This window comes from Chelon labrosus, assembly GCF_963514085.1.
Source record: "Chelon labrosus genome assembly, chromosome: 10".
Taxonomy (NCBI): Eukaryota; Metazoa; Chordata; class Actinopteri; order Mugiliformes; family Mugilidae; genus Chelon; species Chelon labrosus.
Window position 1 is genome coordinate 3,714,856 of NC_140360.1, and position 15,117 is coordinate 3,729,972.

At 45.9% G+C, this 15,117-nt stretch overlaps 1 protein-coding gene across 1 annotated transcript; it reads left to right on the forward strand.

Moving 5' to 3' along the window:
* Positions 1-648: 648 nt before the first annotated feature.
* On the forward strand, positions 649-10,828 carry krt18a.1 (keratin 18a, tandem duplicate 1; the record flags this gene model as incomplete). The annotated part of the gene is made up of 14 exons (XM_084554325.1): positions 649-1,238; positions 3,232-3,314; positions 3,649-3,805; positions 5,006-5,170; positions 5,274-5,399; positions 5,593-5,813; positions 5,919-6,031; positions 7,898-8,370; positions 8,720-8,802; positions 8,877-9,033; positions 9,230-9,394; positions 9,479-9,604; positions 10,136-10,353; positions 10,702-10,828. The coding sequence occupies exons 1-14, from the start codon at positions 777-779 to the stop codon at positions 10,826-10,828; spliced, it is 2,676 nt and encodes an 891-aa protein (XP_084410451.1). The 5' UTR covers positions 649-776.
* Between the last annotated feature and the right edge of the window lie 4,289 nt (positions 10,829-15,117).

Below are 15,117 nucleotides of genomic sequence, written 5' to 3' on the forward strand. Positions count from 1 at the left end.
CCCGCTCCTCCAGGTGTGACATTCGCTGGACTCACCCCACCCGCGGTGGCGAAATCAAAAGCAATCCTCATTGATGTGGGCGCCCAAATATGTAATAACAAAGGGTGGGGGGGGGGGGGGGAGTCAATGCAAGTGTGGGTGTGAAAAAATGTCTATGAAGCTTTTGTTGACCATGATTGGGATTAAAGTGAACCTCGCCCACCGTGTTGTAAGAGTCAACACAAAAATCCAAATAACAGTAAAGTGTTGCTGTCAGACTAAAGGCTGCTGTTATTAACTGGAAGTGTAGGTGTAATATTACACAAGAACGCATAATTCTAATGAATCATTCTTAGTATACTCAGGGGAATTTCTGGTAGAAGTAAGAAGAAGCTAAAATAGTCTAAAAGTCCAAGTTTAATGTCCAGTAAAACATACTATGATGAACTGGACGACTGAGAACCTTCTAGTTTTATTTTTTTATTAATTCTACTGAATCTCCAGGTTATTGAATTCCAGTAAATTCCCCAACTCAGGAGGGTTGTGAAGGACAAAGGCTTGCTCTGAGCAGCCCTGCGGTTTGGTCGGTGGAAAAGAGGGAGGCGACAGGGGGAGTGGTGAGGGGCGGACCTGAGGGCCCACAAGGTTTATAAAGTTTAACAGCTTCCCTCTCCTCCTGCCTTGTGTCTGTGAGCTCCAATTTCTGCCTGCCCAGCCGGTGCCTCTCCTCGATCTCTCTCTCTCTCTCACTCACTCACTCACAGTCTCTCTGACCGAGTCTCACACTGCAGACAAAAATGAAAACTTCCAGGCAAACTACATACTCTGTGCGCTCCTCCACCGGCACCAGGGCCCCTGCCGTGTCACTGACCCGCACATCTGCTCCCGTCTACAGGGCTTCCAGCATTCATGGTGGGGCCGGCGGGTCCCGCATCAGTGTCTCCTCCACCGTCCGCAGCGGCCTGGGATCCGGGATGGGGATGGGGATGGGGATGGGGCTGGGGCTGGGCTCCGGGTCGGCCGGGGGCTTCTCCAGCAGCGTCCAGGTGAGCGGCGACACCGCCAACATCATGGGCAACGAGAAGTTTGCCATGCAGAACCTGAACGACCGCCTTGCCAACTACCTGGAGACGGTGAGGAACCTGGAGCAGGCCAACCACAAGCTGGAGATTAAGATCAAGGAGGCCCTGGAGAAGAGCGGCCCAGACTTCAGAGACTACAGCAAGTACCAGGCCACCCTGGACGACCTGAGGAGGAAGGTGAGGAGAGGGATAAGGGGAGGATGGCGAGGGTAGACAGGGGAATATGCACATGTTGATTTATTAAGGGCTGACAAAGAAGCATGTGGAGGGGAAGTTTAATGGAGGGAGGGAGGTTTGTTGAACGAGTAAAGTGAAAGACGAAATGCAGGCTGAGATGTTGTGAGATGATAAAAGTTTTGAGAAGATGTGAACTGTTGTTTGAGCTGTTTGAAAGCTCAATTCACAAATACCTGAAGGTATTTTAAACTGCAAACGTGTTCAGATGATGGGGTGACCTAAATGTCACCCCATCAGGGTAACAGAGGGGGTTCCTGCTAGTCCTCAGCAACGTTACGCTAGGGGCTGGGGTGGGGGGGTTGGACCGGAAACAGTATGGAGGAGGAATGTCTGACGGGAGCATGGGTCACAGAGACAGGAAAACAAAGGCAAACAAAAATTAGGGGCGTCCAGGGACTTCACAGACCGTAACAGGTCCCTTCATCATGATCTTAACTGCCTTTTTCCTGTTTGGAGCTATTAGTCAGACAATAGGAACATATGTAACGTAAAGTCATTACGTAAACTTCATCAAGAAAGTCATCAGGTTCCAAATTTTAAAACTGCTCTTTGCTTTTCTGCAATGCAGCATTTCTGCCTAAGTGTGTGTGCGTGCGTGTCTGCGATAAGAGTTCATCACTGGGCAACTTTTTTTTTTTCACTGTGAAAAAATTTGCACGCAGACATTTTTTTCATCGTAGGAGGGGAACAGCTAGAAGCATCAAGGTCAGCGAGCTCTGAAACTGACAAAATGTGAAGCAAAACACGGCCCGAGAGGGGAGTTTGCGTCTATTTCCCACGCCTTGTCATTGCATAACAACAAATATGAAATTAGGTTCAGTTTATTCTGCTAACAGCCGAGGGTCAAAGAGACACTTTTTTTTTTCTTTCCGTGTGAAGCAGAAAATCTCTCAAATACCCTCCGCCTCAGCCCCCACTTGAGAAAACACAGACTCTTGCTGCAAAGGCAACCACCCATGCAAACACAATCACATGACCGAGCACGCGCACACACACACACACACACACAAGCACACCACCAGCACAACCACCATCACCATCGTCCCCATGCAAATCACCTGCTGACAGGATAGATCCTGTTCCTAAGCAGCAACAGGGCAGCAGCTGCCTGGCAGCCTCTGATTGGCTAGTGGACTTCGCCACCTGGATTCCTCCCTTGCCATTCGCCCCAGTCCTTATCGGCAGCGCCGTGCCTGCAAAAGCAAATATTGCAGCCATCTGGCACAGTGCTCAATTGTACTTGCATTATTTCTTTTATTTGAAGCAGGCGTTTGAAGCAGTGCTATAGTTTGTGGTGTTTTTCCAGTATTTAAAAACTTGCCCGGTACATTACTTGTGAAAAGCAGGAAGGAACTGCTAGCCTCGCCTAGAGTCGGCCACTTAAAGGTCAGTAGTTAAAAGTGGCAACCTCATTTTCATTTTCATTCCTATAAACATCTGCTGAGTCAGTTTTTATTACGAGAGGAGTAATCAAAATGGTGATTAAGTACAAGATACACAGGTATAATGGTTTCAAAGTCGTTTTATTTACAGTATTATGACACTCTGTGTCTGGGCGCGTGATACTAGTAGGACAGTGGGCGGGGCTAAGATTCAGGTGATTGGCGACATCACACAGGTGATATTGTTTGGATCCCTGAAAAGAGAGGTGCATAATAACACACCTGCAATTACCACTTATTGCCACAGGGGGCAACAAAGAGAAGCCAAATTTATTTTCTTACTTTCAAAAAACAGCCGGCAAGCTGTTTGCAAGGCTTAACTAAAATTTCTCAAAATGCCAATTTACCGTCAAAGGTTACTTACTCGATGAGATAAATTTCAAATAATCTGCCTTTAGTGTAAGTGTTTCACAGGTGTTAGTTGCCTATGCTGCCCCCTAGTCCAAGTTTACGGTCCAAACAACTTTTTTTTTTTCTTAAACCCATTCTAGGTGTTCGATGCCACCACCGACAACGCCCGCCTGGTCCTCAACATCGACAACGCTCGCCTGGCTGCCGATGACTTCAGAGTGAAGTAAGACCCGCCTACTGTGCCGCCTAGGCTGTAAAACATTAACCCAGACAGCTGAGGGGCCCACCCTGTTTTCACTGCCGAACAAGTAGCAGGATGAATACACAGTGTCACGATCTGAAGAGACATTTGTCATTTGTCTTGTAGTCGTAAATCATCACCTTTTGCATTGTAACTAATGATGAGGCTTGTCGTAAACCAAATGTCGCGGCAAGTGCAGAACATTAAATGCTGACCAACTAATGAGTTCTGGCGAGTAGATTTCCAGTTAGGCTTAGTTAGCTGAATCTCTGTGAATGGAAAGATGTCCTCACTGTGATGACCCTGTGCCGTTTAGATACGAGTCCGAGCTGGCCATCCGTCAGTCCGTGGAGGCAGACATCGTCGGCCTGAGGAAACTCATCGACGACACCAACATGAGCCGCATGAACCTGGAGAGCGAGATCGAGTCCCTGAAGGAGGAGCTCATCCACCTCAAGAAGAACCACGAAAATGTGAGTTTGAAAACTGAAAACTTGCTTGAAAACCATATAGGTCCGTTTAAAAATTCGATATGTAACATAACATAACATAAAAACCAAAGTCTGCCAGAGATCTGTGGACGTGAAGTCCCGCCCACCTCAACCCATTGACCAAAACAAGGACTAAACCCAGAATGCAAAAGTCATTTTGGTTGTTGATTTAAGATCTCAATCACCTGCCGCAACACTAACATCGGGTTCCGGTTTTGCACATCAAAGTCAAAGCTTGCATTCATGCTTCTTCACTGTTGACACTTTTACGCCTGCTTTCAACAAATGCCAATAAATTCTAAATTTGAAACACCTCTGGCAATTGTTCAAGCAAACACCCACACCTTTAGCCAACAAGCCCATCCCGATAATCCCGCTCATCTTCGCCGCCACGACTGCAGCCGGCGCATCCTGAATAGGGCGTTCTCGAAAAAACAGGCCATGAGAAATCGTCAGTGGGGAGAGAGAGAGAGAGAGAGAGAGAGAGAGAGAGAGAGAGAGAGAGAGAGAGAGAGAGAGAAGGGGGTTTGCTGAGAAATCTGAAATATCCACATGTGAATTCTGTGGGAAGCCTCGTCGTAAAAACCGGCTCCCATCCGTATTTGGCAAGAGAGTAAACACCAAAGAATTCAAATGACTATGATTTGAGCGCATTAAGCCAAAACACAACCATTTGTTTACTGAGGAAAATATTAAATTAAGTGTTAAGGGACCCAAACACACTCCTCTGTGTATTTACCCGGCCACAGTGTGTCATTATGGTTGGGAGACGCTAGGAGTCATAGCTGGGTCATGGTTCTGAAACGCTATACATTTGAAAACGATTATTTCATTTTTCCCCTTTCACACAGTTAGGTCAGATGAGAAGGTCACTGATTCCTGTATAGGTTGTCCAAAAACGCCAAAGAAAGGCAACCGGACTTGTAGAGTTACTTGAAGACAAATCGTCCAAGTAGCTTCATCAGAAACTTGCATGACTAGTGTCTGTTAACAACCAGATAGTTTCCTGTCGTGGGAGGAGACTGTTTGACCCTATCCTCTTTCTCCAGTAAATACTACTCTAATGACCCATGAGACCCAAGCATTTTTCCAGTTTGACAGACATAGATGGCTTCCTTTACTCCTCTTTCAAACCAAGGATATCACTCCTGATGTTCCTCTTTTGGTTCTTTGCTCCTTCAGGAGGTTATGGAGCTTCGCAACCAGATCGCCCAGTCCGGAGTCCACGTGGACGTCGACGCTCCTAAGGGCCAGGACCTGGCTCAGATCATGGCAGAAATTAGGGCCAAGTATGAAAAGATGGCACAGAAGAACCAGGAAGAACTCAAAGCATGGCACGAAACTCAGGTACATGACTAATGAGAAGCTTTGAACGACGATGTCCTCCTCTGAATTCAAGTCTCAAATGATAGATTTACATTGCTTTTTTTTGTCTGAATCACCACTTTAGATAACAGAAGTGCAGACCCAAGTGATCCAGAACACAGAGGCCCTGAAGGGCGCCCAGACAGAGGTGAACGACCTACGCCGACAGTTACAGTCTATGGAGATTGACCTGGAGTCACAGAGGAGCCTGGTGAGAAGCACTCAGTCAGCGCACACTTCATTTCCCACATATTATCTGAACTCCCTGCCCTGCTCAGCACTCTCACTTCAAGCCGCTCACATCTACTTTGTTGACACAAGCTTTACACTCTGGTGACCCGTCGCTATGGGCCTGTCATCGCCTGTGAAAATTTAACCCGTTGCTCTCCCAAACCCGCTTGCAGAAACTCTCTCTGGAGGGCACACTGAGGGACACGGAGATGCGCTACAACATGGAGATCGAGTCTCTCAACAACGTCATCATGGGTCTGGAGGCGGAGCTCACGCAGCTGCGTAACAACATCCAGGTGCAGACACAGGACTACGAGGCCCTGCTCAACACCAAGATGAAGCTGGAGGCCGAGATCGCCACATACAGACGTCTGTTGGACGGCGAGGACTTCAGGTGAGTGGTCATCTAACTATCGTTGCATCTCGCACTTGATGAAGATGCAAAGATCAACGTTTAGAAATCTGCAGAAGTTAATCTGATCTTCGTGTTTTCATTCAGGATCCAGGACGCACTGGAGGACCAGAAAACGGTGAAGACCAAAGTGATGACCGTCACACAGACGCTGGTGGACGGCAAGGTGGTTTCCTCCAGCACAGAGACCAAGAACCTTTAAATACGAGAAGAAGCCAAACTCCCAACGGCCACCGTCTCTCAGTCATAACACCTGCATCCATTGGCCAAATGTTACTTCCTCCTCAGTCATAGCTCACTAACCATCAGGCCCTCAACTCTCTCCGCCGTTAGTTTGACTTCCCGAGCACACAGCTCCCCAGCAGGCCGATAAACAAACTGGAACAGGCGAAAATCGAATCATCTGTTATTTATTTCATCATCGTTTATTTATGTGTTTGTACGTCAACGTGAAGGTGTTTACAAAAAGTTAAGAATTGGCGAAGCGTAAGATTTTTATTTTTTTTTTCAGTGCCAAACCAATTGACGACATTAAATATTTCAAAGAGGGCGAAAGAGTAGTCCAATCAACTGCAAATAAAATAAAGCGTTATATTTCATCGTCCTTGGTTTTCTTCCTGTCCGTTTGGCTCCGCCTGCTGCGCTGTGACGTTCTGACATTTGAATAAAGGCTGTTTGATAAATCGTATTTGAGCACTGTGTCTTGTTTGAGGGCATTATTATAAACTGATAAAAGACAAAAGGGGCGCACAATGAGAGCTGGAGGTGGCGGTGATTACTGCTTTTACTGCCAAACACAATGAATGAACCCTGCTGTCAACAATGGAAGGAGCACTTAACTTGATTAGGTCTCTGAGAGGTATGGTGTAATAAGGATTACATTATTCACGGTAATGGTTTAGCTTTGTTAACTCTTAATTTTACTGTAAGTGTCCAACTACAATCCCTACAGAGTTAGAAACGACATTAGTCCTGTAAGAGACCAATAGTACATAGCTCAAAGTGGAAAAATGTGCAAACATATGCAGCAATTATTTATTCATTCATTCATTTTCTGTAACCCCTTGTCCTCTGGGAGAGGCGGGGTACACCATGGACAGGTCGGCAGTCTATCACAAGGCTCATGCAGCAATTAGAAACCAATAAATTTACGGGCGATTGTTCAGCGTCTTGAGTCATACATTGACTTAGAATTGGCGTTATAACTTGTTGTTGTAAAGTTTTTCTTCTTAGTAATATAATCTGCGTCCAACGTTGTCCTATCTACTTGAGGGAATACATTTTAAAAAGTGGTTTTGTTTATACAAATGCAAAATCATTTCCTGAATCAGGTACGCACTGCAGCGTTAGGCAAACATGACTCAAACGGGAATAAATCATGCGCCTTTTAAGGATTATCTTGGTTCATTCATTCATTATCTTTAATTGCTTGCCCTCTGGAGGGTCATGGCTGGACTGGAGCCTATCCCAAGCTGTCAGTGGGCGAGGGGTGTGGTGATACTTGGACACCAGTCTATCACAGGGCAAACACATAGCAACAAACCAATTAACCTAGCAAGTATGTCTCTTGATATGACACATCAGTGCTATTTACTACAGCATGAATAAATACACATTTCCTGCACCAGAATAAGATGTTCACTTAAACTACAGTGCTCATGTTCATGATGATAATATGTAACCCAGTGTGGTTCATTAAAATGTCTTATTTACTTGGATTTCATAGCGTTTTCTAACAAGGCAACCATACAACACCACCAGCCTTGTCCATTTAACTGTTGACCATATAAAGTTACCATAGACACAGTTTATTTACTACTGTCTATCACACTGAAATTGTCAGCACACCTTTTTGCATTTTACACATGGTGGGTGGCAGTGGGTGTTGGTGGGACAAAGTCTAAACAGGAAGGATAAAGGTAAAACTGTAATATAGATAGGAGAGGAGTGTTTGGAAGGAATATTGCCTCTCGGTGTCCTATATAAGACCCCAGAGCCTCCACTCTCAGTCTCGCTCACTCCTCTGTGCCGTCTCTTCCTGTGATTGATCACCACACTTCTTTCAGCCATGGAGCCCCTGATGAGAAGGCAGAGTTCTCAAACTTTTGGTTACAGCACACAAATGGGAACCGGTCCCAGGTCTTACGCCCACAGCGTCAGCGGAGGGGCTGGCGGCCGCGGGACCAGGATCTCCACCATCAGCCATGGCACGCGCATCGGCAGCAGCTTGGGCGGAGGCTTGGGCAGCAGCTACGGCAGCGGCAGCGGCTACGGCGGTGGCGGCGGCTACGGCGGCGGCTACAGCAGCCTGTCCGTGTCCTCCGGGTCCACTTCGGGCTCCATGAATATTGCCAACGAAAAGGTCGCCATGCAGAGCCTGAACGACCGCCTGGCCAGCTACCTGGAGACGGTGCGGAACCTGGAGAAGGCCAACAGCCAGCTGGAGATCAAGATCAAGGAGGCCATCGAGAAGAGAGGTCCGATGGAGGGGAAGGACTTCAGCAAGTACCATGCCATCATCACAGAGCTGAGAGAAAGGGTGAGCCGATGAATCAATTACAATGCAAGAATTTAAGAAAAGTGGTGCATAAAGAAGTCTCTAGTTTAACCAAAATCAAAATTCCAGTCCGAATCACTTCACTGTTTTATTATCTTACCTCCTGCAACACAAAGTGTCTCTGTACTAGACTGATTTCCCAACATTTATTGCCTGACTCTTATCTCTATGGACACGTCAAGTCATGAGATTTAGCACCTGACAGATAACCAGGATTTTCAACAAATTAGTTCATCTAAGTGAAATCTGCACCTTGCTCTCCATTGAAATGATTGTGGAAGAGCACATTCCTGCAGGCTGAAGATAACCAAAATGGTTTTGCGTCTTTCAGATCCATGACATGACCAAGGGAAACTCCCAGCTCGCCACCGCTGTCGACAATGCAAGCCTGGCTTCAGACGACTTCAGAGTCAAGTGAGTTGCGTGTCCGATGAAACCCACCCTACGTCTAGCATGAGCATATCTGACGTAAAGTTGTGTGCCGTTAGGATGGAGTATGAGATGGCCATGCGGCAGACGGTGGAGGGTGACGTCGGCAGACTGAGGAAGCTTCTGGATGACACAAACGTCATTCGCCTGCACCTGGAGGGCGACATCGAATCTCTGAAGGAAGAGTTGATCAACCTGAAGAAGAACCACATGACAGTGAGGGGCATTAGTTGTTTAGAAATTATTTGTATAACCATGAGAGAATTTGGTGTAATGCTAATGAAGGACAACTTCACAGTTCAAAGAGAAAAGCCACAATCCAATCAGCATTGTGGCGATCTGTTCCTTAACCTCTTTTACACAGGATAACCTTGCTCAGGAAATTACTCCCTGACTATTTCCTCCTCAACAGGATGTTGCTGAACTGCGTGCCCAGATCACCCAGGCTGGTGTTCAGGTGGATGTCGACGCTCCTAAAGGCCAGGACCTGGCCAGGATCATGGAGGAAATGAGGGCCAAGTATGAGAGGATAACGCAGAAGAACCAGGAGGAGCTCAAAGCATGGCATGAAGCCCAGGTAAAGCAGAATTCAGCTGGGAATTTGCCCATATGTGACACTTTAAGAACTATTTTTATTTACTGTATTTGATCTTGTTTCCAGATCACAGAGGTCCAGGTCCAAGTCACTGAAAGCTCCACAGCTCTCAAGGAGTCCACCACTCTACTGTCAGAAACTAGGAGGAGATATCAGGCACTGGAAATTGAACTGCAGTCTGCTCATAGCATGGTAAGAACCTTTGCGACAGGTTACATCATTTAGCAAACTCAGCTCTCGTCAACATTGTTTGTAATTCGAAATCGAAGCTTTAGCTCTCAGTAAAGTAAAGAGTTTCAAAAGTGCTATACTTCGAGGGAATTGTTTGTCTTTTACACTTAAATACCCACCAGCCTGGAGGGAGTTAGCTTAGCTTAGCCCTGTCCAAAGGAGATTTAAGGCCAGTTACCAGTATGTCTGTAGTTTATTAATAATTTACATTTTATATCTGATTAGATACTGAAGTGTGACGCAGACAGGATGTGGTGTTTCAGGCGTAATCGTGAGCTCTGAAGGTGCTGGCAGATGGATTTGGATTTTAGCTAGTTTTCTCCACATGTCTTTTATGCTAAACTAACCTAGGCTAAGATAAGCTAAGCAGTGAATAATTATATTAATCATACAGGCATGACAGGTATCAATCTTCCCGTCTAACTCTCGGCAAGATGAAAATAAAAACACCCCCCTCCCTCTGCTGAATTCATTTTTTCCACCACTTTTCAGAAAGAGTCCCTGGAGGCCACCCTGCGTGACGTTGAGGCACGCTACAACATGGAGGTGGAGAAGTACAACGTGATCATCATGAAGCTGCAGGAGGAGCTGACTCAGATCCGCGCCGAGATCCAGAACAACTCCAGAGAGTACGAGAACCTGCTCAACATCAAAGTGAAGCTGGAGGCCGAGATCGCCGAGTACAGGAGGCTGCTGGACGGAGAGCTGAGGTGAGCATGTGGAGAGGAGGAACAAAAGCGCCGGTTGTACTTTCGCTTTGCAAACAGTCAACGTTCAACATTGTGAGCTAAAAGAAGGGCGTTGTTCAAACCAAGGGGACATTTGCAAATTTGATTTAAATTAGCTTCATGCAAACATGGACCAACACTGATATGGAAAGTAAAAGTGACTCATCTGCATTCCTGTTGCCATCGGTTACATTTCAACTGCTGAATTTTAGCATGTGGACACTGGATCTTTTAATGAATAGGCAAAAATGATGCAAACAAAGGCTCTGATTCCAGCACATAAAGCATGACTAAAATGTGATTTTTACTCTTTCGTTTTCTTTTTACCAGACTGGAGGATGCAGTCGATCCCAAGAAGGTCCAGACCAAAGTGGTGACGGTCACTCAGACGATAGTGGACGGCAAAGTGGTGTCAGAGAACAAGGACGTCCAGTCAATGGAAAATATTGTAGCTTAGAAACTCCTCCACCAGAAAAAAAAAAAAAAAAAAAACATCAGGCAAAATAAATGAACAAAAAATACCATGCATCTCGCTCGTTTTTCTTTTGCTTTCTGTTGAGGAATAAAGCGCGCACTAGCCTACCATCAGCATTATGCATTCACATTTCTACTTCTTAAGTGCTTTAAATATATGGTTAAAGCCTTTTGGGAAATATGACTAAATTTGCATTTTTGTCCAAAGTTAGATGAAGAGACTCCCATGCTTGTACGTTCAATTTAAGATGCAACCAGCTGTTAGCTTAGCTTAGCATACAGACTTTAAAGGGGATCTTTTTCTCATTTATAGAAAAAAATAAGGATAAAAATGTCTATTTTTTGGTCCAGTGTTGTGAACTCTGCAAAGTTTCATACATGTCAGATACTGCAGATACTCAAATACTGAAACAGTCCCACACAGCGTGTACAGTGTACGTCCTACCAGTCTAGATGCTAAGCTAAGCTAACCATCTGCTTGCTGACGTGAATTCTTTTATACTCGGAGATCGGTTGCAGATTCCTGTCGTGTGCTAATTTAACACAGGCGCAGAAACCGGCTTCACGGTTTGACGCATAAAAACACAACTTTAACTTTCACCGCAGATGCACGTGTGAGACAACTTCATTCACATGCACACACGCACTGACGGATGTCTGGACTCCCACCATTGTCTTCCCGCACGTCCTTTTCTGCAGCGAGTGGGGGGAATTCTTTCAACTTCTGAGAATTGACCTGCAGTTCATTAACCCTGTCCTGTGGCAGGCAGAATACTTCTATTCCCATGCCCCTGTCCCATTCTGTTTATTTACATTCACATTAGTCAGATTCATGCACGCTGACTGATACAAGCTAATCTCCTTTGGCCTAACTTAAAGGCAATGGCCTCATTTCTATAATTACGGTGACGACTGCACAGTGTATACTTCACATCATAACATCACGGTTTTTGGAGATACAGAATGGCAGAATTCCAGCGACAGCTCCATTTATCTTCCTGTCAGATTTTAATCCTGACTGCTTTCCCAACAAGAGTTTCCTAATTTGAGACACTTTTCCACTGCCCTGCAGCTGCAGCTGCTGTTGCGCAAAGCGCACGCGGTGGCAGGTCGTACCGGCCTCGCCAACCAACTGCTGTGACGAGGGAGGTCGCAAATCTGTCTTCCGTGACATGCCGAGCATGTTGTTGGAAGGCTCCGTCGTCCCCTTGCAGCCAAGCGCTTCATGCCTTGGCCTCGCTGAAAGGAGATGGGCAGACAGACCGGAGAAAGGGAAGGAATTTCAGGAAGAAAAAAGGATAGATGGTGGAGATGACAGAAGGAGATAGAACAGATAACGCGCATGTCCAAACTGCATGCCTAAAATCCCTCAGAGGGCCTCTGTTAGTGGGGGGCCTGTGAGGGGAGGGGCCTCAGTGGATCATCCCACAGATATTTGATCAGTTTGGGATCTAGTGAATTTGGAGGCCAGGTCAACACCTTGTGCTGTTCTTCATTTTTTATTTTTTTTTAGTTGTTTAGTGTTTTTGTGTGTGTGTCTGTGTCAGGCTGCATCCTGCTGGGGATGGCTGCTGCCATCAAGGAGTGTCATTGCTATGGGGTGGGGGTGTCTGGTCTGGTCTAGGTGGGTGCTACATGTCTGAGGAACATTAACACCAATGAATGCCAGGTCCAAAATTTCCGAGCAGAATAATGAACTGTCACAAGATGGTCAGTGTTATTGACTTCTCCTGTCAGTGGTCATAATGTTGTGGCTGATGGGTGTATTATTCATATATATGAAATAATCCATTATTGTCATAAAGGATATACAACAAGATTAAAATATTGGACTCAGTGGAACAAAATTGCTCCTCCAGGTCAGGTGACTGATGACTGGTGGATGATGCAGACTCATCACCAGCGTCCTCACTCACCTATCCTGGTATTTTCCATCATGGACAAACAGAGCTGCCTCATGTTTGCTTCCGCTTATGTTTGCAAGTTCCCATATTGACTTATGGCACCGATCCCATATCAGTTATGAAGTAAAACATATTTGTGATAGTGGCAATGGCACACCTTACAGATGTGGGCAATGTGGGCTGTAAAAGAGCCATCAAAACCTTTCCCCCCTCCCATCCCCGCCGTAAATCCGCTGTTAATTTGTGTAAACATAGATCGACTTAAGCGGTATGTGCGTAGTTAAAAGCCAGCATGTCTTCACCAGAAAGAGGACTTATAAGCAGTATCCTAGACAAACTTAGAAAATAGTTGGAACCTTTTAACCAGCAATTAAATCAAATATAACTACAGTGTAGGGCTTTTCTGTGCAGCTGAGATCAGCAAAAACCTACGAATCAAAGTGATGCAGATCTGTAGCGATTAAATGTTCCATTTTAAAGACGAACTCTACATATTTCTGTTGCAAGCGCATTGCATCAGCCGCTCTATAGAAAGTCCTGAACTTCCCCTTCAGGCTCAGGCTTTTATTTAACGAGCGAAGCCTGCGAAGAGCTAACAGCAGCTATCGTGGTTTAAGATAAACTGTGTGAGCTGGAAGTTCATTCAGAACTTTCTCCAAGCGTTGACGCATGAGTCAGTGGTGGCAGGTCGGAGGCCTGTTTCATTTCTTACTCCCTTTTTGTAGTAAAAAAAAACAAATGCATGCATTCTGGATGTTTCCTTCAGCCCCACACATCTGGAGGGTGTGCCGAGCGTGAGTAAGTCATGCGGCGCTCCCAATTCGCCGGGTCTCTTACCAGTGGGAGCGAAAGAGGTGGGGTACGGGTGGAGGGGGACGCGGCGCTGGAAGGAGAAAGGGTGTGTCCGTGTGTGCTGAGGAGGACTTGAGGACAGCGAGATTAAAGTACCGGGAGCAGTGGCAAGACTAAGAACATAAAACTTAGTGAAGTTGATGAAGCTGCACTAAGCGCTCTCTCTAATTGGCCCAATAAACTCGTCATGCTACATAAACCGCTCACAGGAAGTGTTCACATCGAAACCTCCAATCAAAACCCCAGAGCGGCTCACCCAAAAAGACCCGGTTGGCTTCTCGTAGCATCACAAACACGACAGATTGGTAAAACTTACAAATAATGGGTCAACTTCTGGGAAAAGAGAATACATGGCAACAGTTGCTGCTGTAAAGTTCGCCAGGGTTTGGAGCTGCAAGAGCGCCAGTGTGCTTGGAATAGAACAAGGAGTAGAGAGAAAAAAATACTTGAAGAAGAATGAAACTGAAAATGAATTCCTGATGACAAGAGATAAAAAAAGGAGCAGAGATCTAAAGGAGGCCAAGGAGGCGCAGAGGCCAGGTTAAGTAAGAACAGAACTGTGCCTGCTTTCATTTTCCAGTCCTGCAATGTAGGGGCGGGAGGGTAGGGGGTAGGGTAGGAGCGAGCTGGAAATACAAGGCTCGAGCCCCGAATTGGCCGAACCCGTCGAGTGACTCATGCGTCTGGTTTCCGTGGAAACTCACCAGAAGAACTCGGTGACCAGAAAGTTGCGAGCTGTACACCCAGAGGACTCAGATGATTGCCGCCTGCTAAAAATACGCTGCAGCGGCGCGGCCCAACAGAAACAGGTCGTCAGGCAGCTGAAGTTTAGGCTTCCGGTTTTCTTTTTTGTTTTTTTAATCTGAAGCAGTTTCATTGACCTTGGCATTCTTTGAATGAGTAACTCCCTCCCATTCCACAGCAAAGGGTAAATGATCAAGACCGAGCTCCTCTGTTCTAAAGTGAAGGCTGCTGGTAAAGATTAAAAGACTTACTCTTTTCCTTTAACAATCATGCAGACCCAGGCCCAGGTCATATGAGTTTCTCCGGTCTCAGGTCGTTAACAGAAACAAGTCAAGCAAGTTTCCCCTAGAACTGAAGAAGCTACTCAGATGAGTCTTCTCAAAAAACTCTACAAGTCCAGTTGCCTTTCTTAAACACTTTTTGGATAAACCATGAACCTTCACAGACATATGAGTTTCTCCTTTAGAGGACTGGTTACATAACATTAGAGTTTTTTTTTAATGATTTCATAATATTCTGCGCAAATGGGGCCACATTTAAATTCTACATGATTATGAATTTTCTTTCCAAAAAAACATTGATGCTGAAGATACAGAATTTATTCAAGGAGAGGAAGAATAAGTGAACTGTAGCCGGTTAAAAACGACCTGTGTGATATTTTTAGCGGCTCTCGGCGGCAAGCGGGAGCCATAAAACTGTCTCCACACGGACCACAGGCCCGGCTCCACCCTCACTCTCCTCTCCCAGCGTCGCCACACGCCCTCTCGTCCAC